The sequence below is a fragment of the Carcharodon carcharias genome, chromosome 3 (genome assembly GCF_017639515.1).
Source record: "Carcharodon carcharias isolate sCarCar2 chromosome 3, sCarCar2.pri, whole genome shotgun sequence".
NCBI classification, from domain to species: Eukaryota; Metazoa; Chordata; class Chondrichthyes; order Lamniformes; family Lamnidae; genus Carcharodon; species Carcharodon carcharias.
The window spans coordinates 188,470,845-188,493,169 of record NC_054469.1 but is presented as its reverse complement, the minus strand read 5'-3'; the positions used below and the strand labels follow the sequence as shown (position 1 = coordinate 188,493,169).

The window sequence follows — 22,325 nt, the reverse complement described above, 5'->3', positions numbered from 1 at the left end:
GTCACAGATTTGAGTTGATTAGCAAAAGAACCAAAAGACATGAAGAAAAAGCTTCAATGTAGCAAATAAGTATGATCTGAAATGTACTGCCTAAAAGGGTAGTGGAGGCAGATGGGAAATAATTTGCCGGGCTTAATGGATAGGGCTAATGAGTGGGACTAGCTAAATTGCTCTCGCAGAGAGCCAGCATGAGCTTGAGGGGCCAAATGGCCACCTCCTGTACAGCAACCATTCTTTGATTCTAAATTTTACTTGAAGGGTGTGATATGGGAACCGTTACTGAGACATGACCACAAGATGGTCAGAACTGGAACTAGATATACTAAGTCTCACACAGTCTACAGGAAAGATGGGGAAAATAATTCAGAGGGAGGAGTAGTCTCAATGGTTAAGGATGAAATCACTTTAGTGATAGAGAATATAATGAGAAGTAAGCAGGCAGGGGAGACTTTGTTTTTTAAATCCTTTTCTATTTCTTAATTTTACTCACAGTGGAGATTGTGTATTGCACCCCTGCACCACCCCACCCCACCCCAGTAGCATCCATGAAGTGGTAGATTGTAAAAATGCAGAGATTAGACAAGCATATAGTTAAGGCAGAGTGGAGTTAATGGGGAACGTAGTTTGCTTATTGATTGGGATATGCAGATTACGACATGTTAGGAAGGAAGTGAATATGTTGTCTGTGTCTGGGATAGTTGTCTGTAGTAATATGTCCTAGGGCTTGCAAGGGTGCATGCCATATTAGATTTCATAATAAATAATGAACCAGATTTAGTTAACAGCTGAACAGTGTGTGAACATTTATCTATTAACATTCATTATGTGATTGAATTCAATGTAGTGTTTGAATGGGAGAAACTCAAAACAGCTGCTAATGTTCTAGCTTTAGTAAGGTTAACTTCTCTGAAATGAGACAGACACTGTCCTCAGTAAACTGGGAAAATCTGATAATGGGTTAAACGACACAAGGTCAGAGGGATACATATGGAGTTCATACCCCTAAAGGGCAGGAACTCTACTTAAAATGTCATGGATGACTAAGAGGTAATAGACAACATAAAACTAAAAGAAAAATCATAGAAAAATGCAAAAAAATTACACAGATCCTGGCAAATGGGAAAGAAAGAATAACAAAGGGTAATGAAACAGATAGCTAAAGCTTTTAGTAAAAAGGGAGTTGGGAAAGAAACATGCAAAGGATATCAAAATTAACAATTTTGCAATTATATTAGAAAAAAGAGGGTACTCGGGGGCAATTTGGGCCTTGATTTTCATTGACAATATCAATGTTATCAGCTTATAAAGAACTGGCAGACATACTGAACAATTGCTTTGCAGTATTTATAGTACAGGAAGAAGTCAGTATGCCAGCCATCCCAATCAAACTAAAATTGAAACCAGGTCAGGGACTTGGCCAAATTAATATGTGAAATAACAATAATTATGAAAATAATGGCAGTAAAGAGTGACAGGTATTCAGGGCCAGCTGGTTTCCACCAGAGAGTTTTGATGGAAGGAGGTAAGAACACTCAAGATGCCCAAATTATAACCTTCCAAAGTTCTCTCAATTCGGGAATTGTTCCTTTAGGTTGAAAATATGCACATCATTCCGCTATTTAAGAAAGGTGAGAGAGGGAATTGGGGAAAACCTATAATGAGGATAGAGTGACTGAACACTTTTGAAGCTTTCAGCTAATCAGAGAAAGCTAACGTGGATTGGTAGAGCACAGATCATGCCTGATTAATCTGATTGAATTTTTAAAAATTCATTCATGGGATGTGGGCGTCATTGGCTGGATCAGCATTTATTGCCCATCCCTAGTTGCCCTTGAGAAGGTGGTGGTGAGCTGCCTTCTTGAAGCACTGCAGTCCATGTGGTGTAGGTACACCCACAGTGCTGGTTAGGAAGGGAGTTCTGGGATTTTGACCCTTTGACAGTGAAGGAACGACGATATAGTTCCAAGTCAGGATGGTGAGCAACGTGGAGGGGAACTTCCAGGTGGTGGTGTTCCCATTTATTTGCTGCCCTTGTCCTTTTAGATATTAACGGTTGAGGGTTTGGAAGGTGCTGTCTAAGGAGCCTTAGTGAATTCCTGTAGTGCATCTTGCAGATGGTACACACTGCTTCTACTGTGCTTGGGTGGTGGAGGGAGTGAATGTTTGTTCTTGTGGTGCCAATCAAGTGTCCTGGATGGTGTCAAGCTTCTTAAGTGTTGGGGAAGCTAGACTCATCCAGGCAAGTGGAGAGTATTCCATCACACTCCTGACTTGTGCCTTGTAGATGGTGGACAGGCTTTGGGGAGTCAGGATGTGAGTTACTTTTCGCAGGATTCCTAGCCTCTGATCTGATCTTGTAACCACAGTACTTAAACGACTAATCCAGTTCAGTTTCTGGTCAATGGCAACCTCCAGGATGTTGATAGTGGGAGATTCAGTAATGGTAATGCCGTTGAACATCAAAATGCAGTTGAACATCAAGGAGCGATAGTTAGATTTTCTTTTGTTACAGGTGGTCATTGCCTGCCACTTGTGTGGTGCGAATGTTACTTGCCACTTGTCAGACCGTTTTGGAAAGGTAGTGGACAGGGGAATGCCTATGGGTGTTATTTGTGTCAACTTCCAGAAGGCATTTGATAAAGTCCCTCATAACGAACTGAGGTTGAAGTTCATGGAATTTAAGGCAAATTATTGACCTGGTTATGGAATTAGCTGAATGGCAGGAAACAGAGTAGGGATAGTGGGCATGTACTTTAGTTGGCAGAATTTAGCCAGGGGTGTCCTGCAGGGAACTGTGCTGGGGCCTCAGCTATTCACCACAGTTACTCATGGCTTGTATGATTGGATAGAAAGCCACACATCCAGATTTGCTGATGACGGTACGTTAGATGGCATTATAAGTAGTGTGACAGACGTGTAACGTTATAAAGAGATATTGGTAGTGTCATGGCCTTACTGGCGTGATGATATTGTCTCTTTTTTTAAAAAAACTATGTTTTTTAAAAAGCCACACGTTAAAGACCAATTCAAAGTGGCTCCAAGCTACCAGGCAGTTTTGTGGATCAAGCTGTTAACTTTCAAGAGGACAAAGGCAATCTTTAATTTGATATTGACTTGATGCTTGTCAGACCAGGAGATAAATGAAACTCCATTGACATTAATTGTAAGAATGCAATTTCAGCCTCAGCAAGAACCAAAGACTTGGCCACTTAAAAGAACTTGTTGGGATTAAGACCTCATACAGAATTTTTATAAAATATACGTAGATATCATCATGGCTATTTCTAACAGTTTAAAAACTGAACAAAGATCCTTAAAATGGCTGAAACTGTGTCTGCCTGTGACCCCTGAACAAAAGAAGCCACCTTGCAGTTTTGGAAATCTCTCACCTTGTTATTTCTGAGCAGCTGGGGACTTCAGAGGGAGCTGCACGAAAGCTATTTATATTTAATAACCCAGTCTGCCCTGCGGAGAAAACGGCCTCCTAAATATTCCTTTTAACCCATAATGGCTGAGACATTATCAGACTGGAACACACAGCCAATTTCCAAACACTGGATAAACATCCTTTGTTGAAGACATCATGGAGAGGTAAAATCACATGACCTAGGCCTCTGGCTTGTTGAATAAGTAATATTGCCTTGCTGGGTTGAAAAGCTGCTTTTATAATAGTCTGCTTTTTTTTATCATCTGACTAGCAGCCTCACAGTCAAGGAGCTCTGGCCCAGGTTGGATATCTGGCCCCCTTTAACCTGCTTTTGCTGGAAGTCGGTACCATTGCCTACAAGGTTGATGCAGCTCTGCATACCTGTCACTTTGTGTGAAGTCACCACTGGAAAATCCAGCAATTAAACCCGCTGACCTCCATGAAGGAATACCTCCATTGGACCTTGTTTCTGGACTCTGGAACCCACATGAAACAATATTTCTTTCCTCTGTGGTCCCTGCAATGTAAATCTTTCTTTTCTCTATCCCTCTCTTTACTATCTGAAGGACATTGCAAACCCTCTTTCACATTTTGAGTGTGTGCAAATAAAGGAACCCTTTGAGTTCATCCTGCCTTAAGTTTGCTGTAGGTTTATTAATAGAAAATTGAATCACTCCAAAATCGAGGGGTTGGCAAATATGCCAACACTTAGAGGGAGAAAAAAAATCAAAACACCTTTCTGTGGTGGTGAAAGGAGAAATTAGTGCTATTTAAATTAACCCTCTTCCTGTCCGTAACAAACTGCAGGTAGGAGAAAGAATTCATACTGGGAATTAAAATTACCACAATGCCTTATTTGGAACATGACTTGGTATTTGTCCAGGTCACATGATATAGTGACCACCTTGGCTCCTTGTTAAAATATAGTAAACTGCTACAAACAGACAGAACTCCAAAACAGGGTTTCACATGGAGAGAGGGGCTAACAAGCACAGCCATCAAACTGCTGTAATCAACCAGGCTAAAACAAAAAGTGCCGCATCACAGTGCCTTGAATGAGAAATAAAGAACATCCACTCTCCACCCCCTGCCGCCAACACCCAACCTCCTACCTGGTTCCATCTTCAAGCTTAACCTGTGAAATCAACCTCTGGCAGATCGACTAAAGGAGCTATCGCAATTGTTGAGCTATCTCTGCAATTACAAAGCCTTCACTTCAGACAACATAATATCGTAACTACGAAATAACAGGCCTGTATCAAAACAGAGACTGAGATCCATTCCATTTTTTAAATAAGTTTTTGTTTATCTTCATCTGAATGTGTGTGTGTGTGTGTGTGTGTGTGTGTGTGTGTGTGTGTGTGTGTGTGTGTGTTTGTGTGTGTGTGTGTGTGTAAGAGAGAAAGTGGGTGAGACATAGTTTTGTTTAGTAACCTCCCAGGCAAGTTTGTGGCAAAAAATAACTAACCCTTGTTTCTTTTTAAATACAAAAGGCTTGTTGCTAGTTTATTTAAAATTGACTCACTTATTCCAAGGATAGGACAACACAAACATGTACATATATAAATAATCATGGGCAATAAAAAAAATCTTAAAATTGACTGTGATGGTAGATTCAGTGAGCTGGCAAAACTGTGGCAATTGGATTTCAATGTAGACAAATGTGAGATCATCTACTTTGGACTTAACAAGAATAGACCAGGGTACTACCTAAATGGAGAAAAGCTAGAAACAGTGGAGATTCAGAGATTTGGTGTTCAGATACATGGATCATTAAAATTTACAGAACAGGTCCAAAAACGTAATCAAAAAGGCTAATGGGAAGTTGGCTTTTATATTTTGAGGACTAGAATACAAAGGGGTAGAAGACTTGCTTTGGCTAGACAAGCCCAAGTTAGAGCACACCTGGAATACTGCAGTTTTGGGAACCCTACCTTTAGGAAGGATATATTGGCCTTGTAGGGAGTGCAGCATAGATATAACAGAATGATACCTAGACTCCAAGTTAAATTGCAGGGAGGGTTTATGCAAACAGGGGCCGTATTTCCTGAAATTTAGAAAGTTAAGGGTTGATTTGATCAAAGTTTTCAAGATATTAAGGGAATGATGAGGTTAGATGGAGAGAAACTATTTCTGCTGATCAGGAAGTCGAGGACTAGGACATAGTCTAAAAATTAGAGCTAGACCTTTCAGGAGTGAAATTAGGAATAACCTCTATGCACAAAGGCTGGTAGAAATTTTGAACTCCCTTCTGCAAATGACAATTGATACTAGATCAATATCTAAATTTAAAACTCAGGTTGATAGCTTTTTGTTAACCAAATGTATTGAGGGATATGGGGCAAAGTTTGGACATGTGGAGTTAATTCTCAGATCAGCCATGATCTCATTGAATGGTGGAATGGGCTCGAGGAGCTAAATATCCCACTGCTGTTCCTATCTTGCACCTTTCACATCTGAGTTCCAGGAGTCCAACATTGTGGTGGCTCCTGTTGGACAGCTCACATTTTTCCATTTAATAAGGAAAAATGCCTTTCTAACCCCTCATCCCCCTCCACCTCCCCTGCCCCCCTAGATATAAACTGAATTTTGTAGCTTTAGTAATTCCTATAAATTCGTTGAAGACATTGGTGGTTGGTAAAATCCACCCTATGGTGTCAATTGACTTTTGGAAGGTTTCCCAGTCTGCTTTTTTGAAATTCCATCGTGGTGCCACTCTTAATGTGCTGACCTGAACTTTGATGTCAATGTTGATGATTAATTGAGCGCCTGTGTTGATTGTTGAGGAAGTCATCAAGAATGGTTCTGGATGCAATGATTGGATTTCCTTTGCTAACTTATGAGAGGAAATGCAGGTCTGGGTTATGTTCCCTGTTATCTTGACCACAAGAATGTAGCTGATCTTTGGCATTAAAAAGGAGGAATTTGTTGTTTAGAGAAGCCCACTGTACAACTGTTACTCCATTATAATTGACATCTTCATAGTCCTATGTTGTAAGGTGAAGTCTTGAGGTGGATGGGTGAGTGTTGACTAGGAGGGAGCTGTAGATAGTAAGGCTGTATGACCTCCTCTTTTTCCTATAAAAATATAAGTGTGGAGTTGGGGCCATGATTTTATTGAATGGTGGAGTAGGCTTGGGGAGTCATATGGTTGCCTACTGTTGTATTTCTTATGTCAGATTGCTGTAGGTGGTGTCTAACCAACGGAGGTTGTTATTTCTGCTATGCCTTTTGTTGTAGTGAGATCCTAGCAATACTGGGATGCTTGAGTTCAGTGCAACCCCCGATGCCTTGTTTGAGATAGTACAAAAGGCCATAATTCGGATGGTAATTGCAAGTGATTGGGTCAAACCTTTTATATGCTTTTTTGTGTCTTGTGTTTGATGTGTTTGTATGCTTCTTTAAGGACCAGAACATTAACATATTGTGCAAACTTTTTGATTGAGAAATGCTTTCGATATTAAGTTGGTATATTTTGATTGTGGGTCGACATGTTTTCTTTGCTCCTGAAGAAGGCCACGTGATTTCCTTGATTTGCATGATTTGCTTCTCTCAAGTGAAAGCAAAAAGCTTGGTGTCCTTTGAGATGATGGTAGTTGTCATCCAAGATCAGGCAACAAGGTGGGCCGTGAGAACGCTGTCAACATCCAACTGGCTTTGAAGAGTAGCCATGTTGGGGAATGCAGCAGCCAATTTCAGTGCAACAATGCTCTGTAGAAATAATGTGATGTATGGCCAGTTCTTTTTTTAATTGGGGGTAGAATGTTGGCCCATATATCGGGTGAACTTGCCGCTGTTTCAGTCGTGCCCACTGAAGTGGGGTGAGAGGGCCGCAGTTTAACAACTCTACTGCATCCTTCAGGGTAGAACTGAAATGACAGTATTTATAGAATAATCATCAACAATAGCAACTTGTATTTATATGGCACCTTTAACGCAATAAAACTTATGGTCATTTGGTAATGCAGAACTTGAGTATAGTTGAAAAAAGAGACATGTCTGAGCTTTTCGTCTTGCACTCATCAGGACACTTTGCAAGAATACCAACATAAGGGGAAAACAACATTTTATATTGTATGTGAAGAGAGTGCTGATTGGTTGGCAAGTGGCATTCTCATGGAGAATGCACTAGTGATGGTAACTGACAGTTGACTGCCAAGCATTGTTTGAAATTTAAATCAGGCAGCTTGACCCTGATTGGTCAAGGCATTGTCCTGAGGAATGAATCAGCGAATGAATCACTTACTTTGTTAGCTGAAACAGGCGCAATGTGTGTACATGTCCTTTCTGTCTGCAAAGAACAGAACCCTCTGTATTAATATATGTAGCTTCCAGTACACAAATGTGCCACACTGTAAGCCCGACTAGCAATCTTAAATTGGTTGCATGTGAAGAGAGTGCTGAATGGTTGGCAATTGGTGTTGTCATGGAGAATGCACCGGTGATGGTAACTGATAGCTGCCAAGAATTATTTCACGCTGTATAATTGCACAAACTCTAGTGGGCCTAAGGCTGTCACTTTTGGCCCTGAAAAGTGCCCAGTTTACCTCAGATTGCCCTGGAATGGTAAGGTATCTCAAAACTTTGAGCAACAGGTGAAGCTAGCTGTTTCACGCTGCTACTATGCAGTAGCAACACAAGTGGTCTTCGCCACTAAAAGGACGCTACTGTCAAGTCAAAAAGACGTTCTGCCTATCACACAAATGAGTAATGTGGTATATGAATTTCAGTGCCAGTGTAATGCTAAGTATGTAGGCCTATGTATGACTGCTCCATTTCAAGTTAAATGAATTCCCCTCTCTTGATATACTGGTTGAGAAATCTGTCAGGGGGTTCTCTACCATGGTCTACTGCAAGCCTGCTTTCACTGGTCAGTATATGCATTGGGATTCTTACAATTCCTCATGCTATAAGATTGGTCTTACTGGCAATAGTGTAAATAGGGCCCAAGCCATTTGCTCACTATGCAAGCTTGATGCTGAAGTAGGGTGCATCACAGGTATCCTGCAGGATAATGGCTATCCTGATCTGATCATTTCGCACTATATATCATGCAAACTCATCAACGGGCTATTTTGGTACTGTGGTGGGGCGAAAACTGATTGGAGGGATCCAATTTTGGGCAAGAAAGGAACAGACCATAGAATGATACAGTTACGAAGGAGATCAGTCAGTTCATTGTACCTTTGCATGTTGTTTGAAAGGTATCCAGTTAATTCCATTTCCGCTGCACTTTCCCCATAGCCCTGCAAACTTTTCCATTCAAGTATTTAAGTTCCCTTTTGAAAGTTATTATTGAATCTGCAGAAGGCTGCGGATTCCATATCATCATAACTTGCTACATTAAAAAAAAATAAAATCCTCCCCTTGTTCTGTGGTTCTTTGACATTTTTACCTTCAAACCTGTCTCCTCCAGTTCTTGACCTTAATGCTGCTAGAAATACTTCCTCCTTTATTTATTCTATCCAGATCCTTCATGATCTTTAACACCTCTACCAAACCTCCCTTTAATCATCTCCACTATGAAGGAGAACAATCTCATTTTTTCTAGTCTCCCTGTGTGAATGAAGTCTCCCACATCCTTAGCAACGTTCTGCTAAATATCCTCTGTATCCACTTAAGACCTTGGTATCCTTCCTAAAATATGGTGCCCAGAATTTGACACAGAACTCTGTGGCCTAACCAGCGACTTATGTCAGTTCAGGATAACTTCTTTGCTTTTGTACTCTACACCTCTATTTGTAAAGGTAGGGATCTTTTATGTCTTTTTTTAACAGCCTTCTGAGCTGGTGAATACTGAGGAGAACAGGAGGGCATTAATAAACTTGCAGAATGAGCATATATTTGGCAAATGAATTTCAACACAGATTAGTCTGAGATGAAACATTTTGGTAAGAAAAATAAGGAGGTCCCATCTTCCTTGGAATATGAGAATCTAAATAGGATACAGGAACAAAGGGAGTGCTGAGTAAAAATACACAAATCACTACAAGTCACGATGCAAAAGTTAAGGACATAATAAAAAGCAATCCAAACACTAGTGTTTATTCCTAGAGGGATAAATTAGAAAAGGAGGCAAGTTTCTAAACTTGTATTGAAGCTTGATTAAGCCACACTTGGAGTTCTGGGCATAGTTCTGGCAAATGTATTAAAGAAAGGGTACTGAGGCATTAGAAAGAACACAAAAATAAATTACAAGGATGGTACCATACTGCAAGGTCGTATCTATCAGGAAAGGATGAACAGGCTGAGAATCTGAGAAGGCAGGGTGGGGTGATGGGATGGAGAGTCCTGACAGGGGTCTTTAAAATCATAAAAGGGTTTTAATAAAGTAGACACAGGGTGTTTCCAATTGGGGAAAGAGCAAAACTAGAGGTCATCAATAGTATAAGATAGTCCCCAGAAAACAAAAGGAGCATTTAGAATAAACCTCTTTACCCAAAGAGTGATATGAATTTGGCACTTGTTACCACAAGGAGTAGTTGATGCAAATTGTATAGATGTACTTGAAGGCTAGACAGCATAGGAGGGAGAAGGGAATAGTGTGTTAAGTTAATAGTTAGACGATGAAGGATGGGCAGAGCCTTGAGTCGAGTATAAATTTTGGCGTGGACAGTTGGGCCAAGTGGCCATTTACTGTGCTATATGTTCTATGCAAAAACTTGTTCTATCCCCTTCAAACATTTGTATACATTCAGCCGCAGGTCTCTCTGTTCCTGCATCTCCATTAAGATTGTTCCGTTTGGAGCATAGTGGAAGGAAATGATTTCCACATGATGCATATGATGGCAGTTTTCCATCACTGTTTAGTCAACATCAGCTGACAGTGAGTTTAAAATTGAAAAATGTTCCAAGGCATTTCATAGGAGCATAAGATAAAATTGATGCTGAGCCAAAGGGAGAAGAGAGGTGGCAAAAAAACATGGTCAAGAAATTTGTTTTAAGAAGGATTTTAAGAGAAGGAGTGACAGAAAAAAAGGTCTTGAAGGAATTTCAGAGAGAGGCACTGAGGTAGTTGAAGGCATGTCTGCCAATACTGGGAAAAGTTGGGGAATGTTTGCAGGGGGAAGGGGCAAGGCCATAAAAGTTCTTGTGATGGTGGGGTTAGAATTTAATCTCCAGGCCAATTGGCTGATGAGTCATATTTAACCTTAAATGGTGTCCAGATGGTCATGAAGTCAGTGGCAAGGTTATTGAGTTCATGAAAATAATTGTTCTGGGCTTCCCGTTTTTTAGCTGGAGGAATTTACTACTCACCAGACACTACATATGGAGTAAGAACGTAATGAAATAGGAGCAGGTATAGGCCATTCAGCCCTTCGAGCCTACGCAGCCATTCAATGAGATCTTGGCTGATCATCTATTTCAACACCGTTTTCCTGCGCTATCCCCATCATCCCTCGATGTTTTTAATGTTTAGGAATCTATCAATCTCAGCCTTGAACATAATTAATGACTGAGCCTCCACAGCCCTTTGAGGCAGAGAATTCTAAGGACTTGCCCTTTACTATTGATCACCTTGTAATCAAAAGCCACTCTGTTAAGTATACTTAACTCCAAAGCATCAGATTACCCTTGATTTACAATGCTATTGGTAAACCATATGTTAAATCTTTAACCAATTGTGCATTTTCTTTATGATACTACCCTATGAATATGATTAATGCCTTTTTGTTCCTCGTACCTTATCTATGAGAGAGTATAGTTTGGAGAAACGGTCTGTTCTTGAACACATTCAAAGCAGTCTGATGGTGGAGTCAAGTTAAGTATTGAGACTATAGACTGTATGAAGTTATCAGTTTACATGTGGAAGTTGACTCTATATCTGCAGATCACGATGCCAAGGAGGTACAGTGTAAATGAATGATAACAAGATGTTCAGCTCAGTCTTACAGCCAGCTATTTGAGATTATGAAATTTGTTCTAAACTCCCCAACCAGGGGAAACATCTTTGTAACGTCAACCCTGCCAAAGCCCTTGTAGAAGTTTATATGCTTCACTGAGATCACCTTTTGTTCTTCTAAGGTCTAGGGAATATGAGCCTTGTCTACTCCATCTCTCCTCCTTGGCCAATCCTCTCATCCCAGGATGAGGATTCCACAAACAGGAATGAAACAAATGGCTGGATGTTGATTCAGGGAATAGTGTTTGTCAGGAAAACTCTTCTGCTGCTTTTCACATAGCTGCAGGGGATTTTTTATATTCACCTGAGAGGGCAGAAAAGGCCTTGATTTAAAGTCTTGTCTGAAAGAGAGCACTCCAGCAATGCAGCACTCTTTCAGTTCTGCACTGGAGTGTCAGCTTAGATGATTATGTGCTCCATTTTCAGTAGTGAGCCTGAAACCCCCAATCTACTGACTCAGCAGTGATGTTGTTCTTATTATTGGTCACCTTGTAATCAAATCCCAATCTGTTAAGAATACTTAACGCTAAAGGATCTGATTACTCTTGATTTACAATGCCAATGGTAAACCAAAAGTTCAGTCTTTAACCAATAGTGCATTTTATTTCTGATACCACACCCTATGAATATGATAAATGCCTTTTTGCTCCTCATACCTTGTGGGAGTGTGGTTTGGAGAAGCAGTCTGTTCTTGAACACATCCCAAGCCTTGCCAAGAAATATCAATGTGAAGAAAAATCTTTGCCACAGTCCTAACTCTCTCAATTAATATGGAGTACCTTAAACAGCATCAAGACATTTATTGACACACCATGTAGCCAGTCACAAGCCTCAAGAAAAATGGCTCAGTTTTTACAGTTCTAATTGATTATATAATGGACTAATTTGTGGCAGTTTCAACAGGAATTTGTTTTTTAAAAAAACTGTACAAGAAAACTGCTGAATAAAATTATGGCCGATTACTGCAATGTTGATTTGGAATAAAGTAAACTTTAAATGAACAGGAATTGTTTTTGAAATTTCAGCAGCTGTTGCAGCTCCTCCTCCATAATTATAACTTTGGTCTGAGGAGAATTGTTGTACTGTTCATCAGGAGTCAACTAAGGGCAGAAAGAGAGCTGATTTATGAATCGTGGTTCACATGTTTTATGGGCTTTGATCAATGTGTTTTTAGACTGAGTTGTTGCCTATTTTCATCACTGACTTGCTCTTGTGGTCAGATTTTCTTGAGTTAAATTTTCTTTTGTGGTTTTATGACATTACTTTCATAAATATCTACTGAACTTGCACATTGTAAACAATGTACAATGGAGCAAAGTAATTTTTAACAAGTTACTTAAAATTTGCTGTTGAAAATGGAATCTTACATCAAGAAGCATCTTTTGTTTTGGTGTCTGAATGGTTTTGTGTTTGAGGAATTGGACCATTCTGGAGTGGAATAGAATAGAAAAGATAGAATAATCAAATAGTCTGTATGTTCGGGTGACTTGGAGATAGTCTCACTGATATGACTTGGTAGCATTTACCTGCTGTAGTATGTGTATGTCCATCATTCCCATGTCATATATGTGACATTACAAGCAGAAAAATACACCTTGACATTTTGTTGATTGCTGTTTTGCATAATGTCAGTCTAAAGCTGGTTTTGGCAAAACAGCTGTCTATGGAATGTAATGTGAAATTTCAGTAACCATAAACATTTGGCAGGGTGCTAGAGATTAAATAAGAATGTACTTAATGCATGTTATTGAGGATTAATTGCAGAAGATCTGTTGATTAATGGGGATCAGGAATAAGTGAGGTAAGATGGTATATAATAAGAGTACAGAGATGCTATCAGAGTACAATTATATAATTTTGTTAATCACATTAGTGTTGACAGTTATGATCTCAGAAGTGTACTTATAACCTTGTAAGTGGCTGTTTGAACTATGGATAGCATTTCACAGATGAACTTGAAATCTCATGAGCAGCAACAGAACACTATTTCCTTTTTCTGTGAAATAGTCTCTAATGCAGACATTTCCATAAGGTTGCAGTTCGCTGTTTAAAAATATCTGAAGGTTTTCTTCCTTGTAACTCTTTCGAGTACAAACACGTTTCCATCTGTTTCAGATGAAGTTACATTGTTTCATAGTTTGCCATTGTGAGATTTGAACTCTTGATTGATATTTTGATGATGTAACAGATGTTGTGTAACTCTTTTGAGTACAAACACATTTCTATCTGTTTTTCAGATGAAATTACATTGTTTCATAGTTTGCCAGTGTGAGATTTGAACTCTTGATCTTGGGGTTATAAACCCAGTACCATAACCACTTGGCTATTTAGGCCAAGTGCAACTTTAGAATTGTATCCAGAGGTCCTGATTAATTAGCGCTGATTTATCCTAAGCATTGATTGTAAATGCAGCTGTTTTCCTCAAGCAATCAATTGTTTGTGCAAGACTATCTGCTGGAGTCTAATTGGAGAAAGGTGTTTTTTGGCAGCATTTGTTCTTTGAAATTTCACTAAGTATATTTTTGCCTGTTGTTATCCTTTGAGGGTTGTAGAAATATTTTGCAAATTCAAAAATGTCAAATGTCAAAAATGTTAGTGAACTCCTGAGTACACTGTAAAGTCTAGCACAATGGTTAAAATTATTCCCTGCACTTGTAAAGAAAAAGGCAGTTGCAGGGATTAAAAATAAATACCCAGTTCTCAGGGGGTCTTAAGGCTGATAAATGTTCAGAAGATTAATATTGTTTTCTTTTTCCTTTTTTTCCAAAAAAAACCATACTGGTGACTTGGTGGTGGATCTGATGCCCTTCTCATCACTTACTGCTTTGATGGACCGACCTTGCCTTTAAGGAAAGGGCCTAAGGTACGTATGCTAACCTCATCCAGTTCACAGCTTCTTATGTTTATTTTAAAGAATGCAAAATTGTACACAAGCAGCGGAAGAACTGATGTGTTACTTTTTAAATCTAATGTACAGTTAGTATAATTCTAGCCTCAAGTCTGGTGAATAGCTAAACAGGCAGCAATTTGCATTTCTGAAACATATTTAGCAAAATGCTTCGGGAGTCACTGTGCTTAAAAAGCTCATCTGCAAAGCTACTTATTAAATTGTACAGAACTGCCCTTGAGGGTAAAGCAACTGTGAGAAAAATAAGACTGAGAAAATTGAGGCTTATGGAATAGGAGGGTCAGTGTCATCTTGGATTAAAATAAAATTGGCTTACGGGAGTGAACTATTATGCATTTTTGTTTTTCAAACTCGAGGATGGTGGAAAGTGGTGTTCCCCCAAAGGTCAATGATAAATCCACTACTTTTTTGATACATATAAATGGATATTGGAATATAGAATATATTTTTTAAAAAGTGCCTTTGCCACCAAAAGTGGAGGTGTGGCAAACAATGAGAATGAGAACAGCAAACCTCTTTTTCTTACTCATTCACAGAATGTGGGCATCGCTGGCTTAACCAGCATTTATTGCCCATCCCTAATTGTCCGTGAGCTGCCTTCTTGAACAGCTGCAGTCCATGTGGCGTGGGTACACCCACAGTGCTGTTTGGGAGGGAGTTCCAGGATTTTGACCCAGTGACGGTAAAGGAACAGCGATATATTTCCAAGTCAGGATGGTGAGTGACTTGGAGGGGACTTTCCAGGTGGTGGTGTTCCCATCTATCTTCTGCCCTTGACCTTTTAGATGGTAGTGGTCATGGGTTAGGAAGGTGCTATGCAAGGAACCTTGGTGAGTTCCTGTAGTGCATCTTGTACTGCTGCCACTGTGGAGGGAGTGAATGTTTGTGGATGTGGTGTTATTCAAGTGGGCTGCTTTGTCTTGATGGTGTCAAGCTTCTTCAGTGTTGTTGGACTGTACTCATCCAGGCAAGTGGAAAGTATTCCATTACACCCCTGACTTGTGTCTTGTAGGTAGTGGACAAGCTTTGGGGAGTCAGAAGATGAGTTACTCGTCACATGATTTGTAGGCTCTGACCCACTCTTGTAGCTGTAGTATATATATGGCTAGTCCAGTTCAGTTTCTGGTCAATGGTAGTCCCCAGGGTATTGATGGTGGGGGATTCAGCCTTGGTGATGCTATTGAATGTCAGGGGGCGATGGTTAGATTCTCTCTTGTTGGAGATGGTCATTGCCTGGCAGTTGTGTAGTGTGAATGTTACTTGTCATTTGTCAGCCCAAGCCTGGATATTGTCCAGGTCCTGCTGCATTTGGACTTGGACTACTTCAGTATCTGAGGAGTCACGAATGGCGCTGAACATTCTGCAATCATCAGCAAACATCCCCACTTCTGACCTTTTGATGGAAGGAAGGTCATTGATGAAGCAACTAAAGATGTTGGGCCTAGGACAATATCTTGAGGAATTCCTATACTGATGTCCCGGAACTGAGATGATTGACCTCCAACAACCACAACCATCTTCCTTTATGCCAGGTATGACTCCGACCAGTGGAGAGTTTTCTCCCTGATTCCCATTAACTCCAGTTTTGCTAGGGCTCTTTGATGCCAAATGCTGCCTTGATGTGAAAGGCAGTCACTCTCACTTCACCTCTGGAGTTCAGCTCTTTTGTCCATGTTTAAACCAATGCTGTATTGAGATTAGGAGCTGAGTGGCCCTGTTGGAACCCAAACTGAGTGTCAGTGAGCAGGTTATTGCTAAGCAAGTGCCACTTGATGACATTGTTGTTGACCTCTTTCATCACTTTGATGATCGAGAGTACAATGATGGGGTAATTGGCCAGGTTGGATTTGTCCTGCTTTTTGTGTACGGACATAACTTGGCAATTTTCCACTTTGCTGAGTAGATGCTTGTGTTGTAACTGTACTGGAACAGCTTGGCTAGGGCCGTGGCAGGTTCTGGAGCACAAATTTTCAGTACTGTTGCTGGAATCTTGTCAGGGCCCATAACCTTCACAGTATCGAACGCCTTCAGCCATTTCTTGAGTGAATCGAATTGGCTGAAGACTGGCTTCTGTGATGATGGGGATCTCAGGAGAAAGCCGAGATGGATCATCCACTGGGCACTCCTAGCTGAAGATTGTTGCAAATGCTTCAGCTTCTTTTTTGCACTGATGCTCTATGCTCCCCCATCATTGAAGATGGGGATATTTGTGGAGCCGCCTCCTCCAGTGAGTTAATTGTCTACCACCATTCATGAGTGGATGTGGCATGACAGCAGAACTTAGATCTGATCTGTCGGTTGTAAACAGAGCTAAGCGATTCCATCACTTGCTGCTTATGCTGTTTGACATGCAAGTAGTCTTGTGTTGTAGCTTCAACAGGTTGATACCTTATTTTTAAGTATGCTTGGTGCTGCTCCTGGCATGCCCATCTGTACTCTTCATTGAACCAGGGTTGATCCTCTGGCTTGGTGGTAATGGCTGAATGGGGGATATGCAGGGCCATGAGGTTAGATTGTGGTTGAGTACAATTCTGCTGCTGCTGTCTAATGGTTGCCCAGTTTTGAGTTGCTAGAGCTGTTCAAAACGATCTAATTTAGCACGGAGGTGGTGCCACACAACGTGATGGAGGGCATCCTCAATCTGAAGCCTGGACTTCATCTCCACAAAGGCAGTGTGGTGTTCACTCCTACTGTCATGGACAGATGCATCTGCAGCAGGCAGGTTGGTAAGGGTGGGGTCAAGTATATTTTTCCCTCTTGTTCCTTCATCACCTGCTGCAGACCCAGTCTAGCAGCCATGCCCTTTAGGATTCGGCCAGCTCGGTCTTTGGTGATGCTACGGAGCCATTTGTAATGATGGACATTGAAGTCCCCCATCCAGAGCACATTCTGCACCCTTGCCATCCTCAGTGTTTCCGCCAAGTGGTGTTCAACATGAAGGAGCACTGATTCATTGGCTGAGGGAGAATAGTATATGAAAATCAGCAGGAGGTTTCCTTGCCCATGTTTTACCTGATGCTATGAGACTTCATGGGGTCTGGAGTTGATGTTGAGGACTCCCAGGGCAACTCCCTCCTGACTGTTTACAACTGTGCGACCACCACTGCTGGATCTGTCCTGCCGGTGGGACATACCCAGGGATCGTGATGGTGGTATCTGGGACATTATCTGTAAGGCATGATTGCATGAGTATGACTATATTAAGCTGTTGCTTGAGTAGTCTGATAGACAGCTCTCCCAATTTTGGCACTAGCCCCCAGGTGTTGATAAGGAGGACTTTGCAGGGTCGACAGGGCTGAGTTTGCCATTGTCGTTTCCGGCCAATGCCAGGTTCCAGTTTCATTCCTCATAGTGGTTTGATAGAGCTTGCTAGGCCATTTCAGAGGGCATTTAAGGGTCACATGCCAGACCAGGTAAGGACAGCATATTTCCTAAAGGATATTAGTGAGCAATAGACTTTTTTAATTCCGGATTTTTATTGAATTCAAATTCTGGGTCCCCAGAGCATTACCCTGGGTCTCTGCATTACTAGTCTGGTGAGAATACCACTATGCCACCTCCTCCCCTGCAACAGGACATAGACAGAAAAACAGCAGGTAGAATTTAATATAGTGAAGCATGAGGTGGTACATTTTGGTAGAAGGGAAAGGGAAATCAAATATAGATTAATAGCACGGTTCTAAAGCAGAAAGAAGGACCTGGAAATCTTTGAAGGTGACAGAACTTATTTCGCATGTAAATAGGAAAGTATATGGGACCTTTGGCTTTCGAAATAGAAGTATTACATATAAAGCAAGGAAGTTATGCTGAACCTTATAAAGCCCTGGTTCGGCAACAACTAGAATATCGTGTCCAGTTCTGCTCACTAGGGAGGATGTTGTTACGACTGGTTCCCGGGGGAGGTTCCCCCAATTTATTATGATCCTGGACAAGGAACCCCAAATTATTATGCTTCCAGGTTTGGAGGGATGAACTGGCTCCTTTTCTTTATTCAACCCCCTCAGTTGTTCGCAGCAAGGTTAATTTAAAAAGGATCCCTTCCCTCGGGGATACCTTTTCCCAGTCCAAATGTATTTATGTTTTAAAAGGAGCCAATGTGATCAATCTTTCTTGAGTTAAAGAAAGAGTGAGTTTATTAGTTATGAACCACCAGAAAAAAACAATAAAAATGCAACTTGCATGCACACAGATGATAAATGAGAAATTGAGTCCAAAAATAAAAGTTTAAAAAGATATACAAATCAGTCCTTTGGCTTGGCCGTGAGGTTTAGATGATGAAACGTTGTGGATGTTAAGTTTGGGTTTTTCTGGTAGCCCTGACTTTGGTAGTCGAGCAGTTGGTTTGGAGATTCTTGGTTCTGTGGGTAAGCTGAAATGAGTTGCCCTATTTCTTGTTTGACCGTGTCTTTGCCGACTTGTGCCTTGCTTCCAGCAATTGGCAAAACACGTTTTTTTACCTGCAAGTTGGTGTTCTTCAGCTGTGACCTTCACAGCACACGCACATACCAGAACTCAACACCAGACTGGCATTAGAACTAGGGTTGCAGTTGGATTTTTTAAACCTCTTCCTTTGTGTATTCCGGGAAGGGAAAAACAAACATGTCTTTCACCCAGATCTCTTTAATTTTCAAACTCATTTCATGTTAACAGTCTGAGATGTAACTCAACAGGAGGTAGTTTTGGCTGAGGCTGTAATCATTTTCCATCACCTCCACAGCCACAGGAGATTACAGTTCAGTTTGCTTTGTATCTTTTCCTATGAAGTGCCTCTGTCCGCAGTAGGACGTGTCACACCTTTTAGGTGTAACATTCCGCTCTTTCTGACCTAGTTGGTCGAGTAATCTACATGGGGATTTTCCAGCAAGTGGCTATCTTACAGTCGCAGCCCGTTTTTGCTTGTATGTCATTTTTTTTTTAAACACATGTCTTATTTAAAAGTTCAATATGTCCATAAGTAATTCAGGGCTATGACCTACTGGTCATAGCAACGTGAAGGTCCTTGAAAGGGTGCATGTTAGATTTACCAGAATGGTTCCAAGGCTGAGGAATTGTTCTCCTTGGAGCTAAGGAAATTAAAAGGAGATTTGATAGAGGTGAACAAGATTATGACTGGTTTAGATAAGGTAGACAAGGAAAGTGCTCCCACTAGCTGATAGTAAAAGGGCTAGGGGATACGTTCAAGGTTTTGGGCAAGAGGTAATGGTGGGGATGTGAGCTAGAACTTTTTCACGCAGTGAACAGTACTGACCTGGAGCTTGCTGCTATGAGGATGTGGAACTGGAGTAAATTGAATGGGCACTTGAGGCAAATAAACTTGTGGGGTTATGTAGGTAGAGCAAGGGAATGGGACTGAGTAGATTGCTCTATAGAGAATGGGCATGTTCTCAATGGGCCGAATGCTCTCCTGTGCAGTCAATAACTCAGTTGATATTTTCTTCAAATGTACAATTACTCCATCTTCCTTTACGGAATCACATTCTGTTAACATTAACCTTCTTTGGTGGGGTGAGTTGAATTGTGAGGTCTGTGTTGGATTAAGATTTTGGGTGAACATGATTGAACTGACCAGTCTTAAATTTGCCTGGTTTATGTTAGTTCCTAAAATATCTGAATTCAGATGTCCTCAGTTTTTGGTTTATTTTCTTTTTTTTTTGCCTTGTTCGTATGTGTGTTTGTGTCCATCCTTTATTTTCCCTTTTCTCTACTTTTCCCTCTCACTTGTGCAATGTGTGTTAATGTTTTTGTTCCTCTCTCCTTTCTATTTCTCATTTTCTCTTTCTCTCTCCCTCTCTGTCTCTCTAACTGATCATATCACTGTGCATTTGTTCACTCATGTAGTTTCTGAATCGTATTCTTCTGTGATTCATTAAATTAGTCATTTGGTAGTACAGGACTTGAGGATTGCTGAAAAAAGAGACATGTTGAAGCTTTTCGCCTTGCACTCATCAGATCACTTCACAAGAATACCACTATCAGGAGTAAACAACAATTTATACTGTATGTGAAGAGAGTACTGGTTGGTTGGCAAATGGACTCTGGTAGAAGCGTTGACATAGAGAATGCACCAGTGATGGTGACTGACAGTTAAGCATTGTTTCAAATTTAAACCTGGCAGCTTGACTTAATTGGTCAAGGCATTGTCCTGAGGAATGAGTCAGCGAATGGCTGTCACTTAATTTGTTTAGCTGAAACAGGTGCAATGTGTGTACATGTTCTTTCTGTCTGCATAGATTAATTTATGTAGCAAATGTGCCACACTCTGAGCCTGACTGATGATCTTAAATTGGTTGTCAGCGTTATTATTAGCACACTGAGGATTATTTAGCAAATGTTGTCCAAAGCGCAGAATCACATCTAATGTTGGGCACTATCTAGAGTTTTACAAGGACATGCTGGTTGAGTATAGTCTGTGCCTTGCCCGTTGTGAACAGAGGCTGGGGTACACTATTTGATATGATCCGCCAGTCTTTGGGGCGTACGGCCTACATACCTAGCATCACACTGGCACTGAAATTCATATACCACATTACTCATTAATGTGATGGGCTTTTTGGCTTGATGGCAGCATCCTGTTAGTGGCAAATATCACTACTGTTGCTGTTGCATAGTAATGGTGTTAAATAGCTAGCTTCATCTGTTGCTCAAATCTATGAAATACCTAGCCCTTCCACATGCTTTGACATGTCTTTTTCAGTAATTCATTAAATTGTTGATGAGATTGCAATAAACAAAGGTGGTGAGGGTAGGAATGTTTCAGTGTCTAGTATTGCAATTAATTGCTTTAGGTTGCATATTTTGCAGATAATTGCAACCTTAAAAATAGTACTCGATTGATGGGGAAACCACACAGTTATGTGTGTTTGAGTTAAGGATTTTAATGCTGTCCTTACGTTTTTTCTGACTTGTTAATTTTGAATCGCTGCCGAAGGTAATGTTGAAGATTTCCCGCTTCCTAAGTCAGTGCCAGTGGTAGCCTGTGACATGCTATGACATTTCCCTTTAAAGTCTTTAGCTGAGAGATCTGCTTCTTCAAGTTGGATATTCAAGATCCCCTGGTTCTAGTTAATGGAAAAGCAAGAAATTTTCCAGACGTTATGGCCAACTTTGGTCCCTCCATCATAAATGTCAAATATATAGACTCATTTGGTTATTTCTCTTATTATGGGACATTACGTGCACAATTTCCAACACTTGTGTCTAAATAAATGATTGTACTTCTAAAGTGTAGTGTGAAGCAATTTGAGACATTTTGGGCTGATGAAGCTCTAAAATGTTGCAAGTTTAGAATCGCCCACAGGCTGTAGTGTCTGAGGAATTTTTCTTCTGCTATAACTTGGTAATCCGATTTCTTCTACCCCTACCCCCCACCTCAAAAAACCAAACTTAAAATGCATTTCAAGTCAATATTACATTGATGTACATCAAATGTTCAGGCCCACCCCTCAGAGCGGTTCAGTGTTTTACTCTGTTTACGGATTGTATTTATTGGCTCAGGGCCAAGTAAACGCCTCCAGTTCTAAATCATACTATGCAATCCTTTACACAAAATCCAATAAATGATTGTCCAAGGTGTATTTGTGCACTAGATAAAAAGTGTGTCTTATTAAAGCATGTGAAGCATTGAATTTTTCTTATTGCCACATAGAATTAATTTTTTCTTTTGGAAAGGTGCGTGCATTTTTAATACCATTTGAGCAAAAGGAGAAGTTTATTTTCTGTGGTGTTTTTCGTCGTGGAATAAAGATTGCCTTCATTTTTTGTAGAGAGGAGAAAGTGCATCAGAAGCTTCAAGAAGTTCAGTTGTATATTCTGTAATTATTACACAAGTGATAATTGGTTTTCATTTTTTTAAATAGGTGTTTGCATTTGACCATTGTTTTTGGTCCATGGATGAAAGCAACAAAGCAAAATATGCAGGTGAGCCTTTTACTAACTGTAAAATTATAAAACCATTTGATTCCATTTGTTGCACATGTTTATATGTGTATATCTTGAGCACTTGTGATAAGATTGTCAATTAATTGTGCTGATAAACTTTTGGATGGATTAACTATTTTACATTTGATATGGTGAAACTGTCCACGGAA

The 22,325-nt window shown here is 40.4% G+C and overlaps 1 protein-coding gene across 3 annotated transcripts in view; it reads left to right on the top strand.

Annotated features, from left to right (window-relative positions):
• kif13a (kinesin family member 13A) overlaps positions 1-22,325 on the top strand; it is a 363,930-nt gene that overhangs the window by 129,368 nt on the left and 212,237 nt on the right. For all 3 annotated transcript variants that reach the window (XM_041183792.1, XM_041183793.1, XM_041183791.1), the window contains exons 3-4: positions 14,181-14,193; positions 22,095-22,155. In XM_041183792.1, the coding sequence (XP_041039726.1) occupies positions 14,181-14,193; positions 22,095-22,155 (74 nt within the window). The remainder of the gene's footprint in view (positions 1-14,180; positions 14,194-22,094; positions 22,156-22,325) is intronic.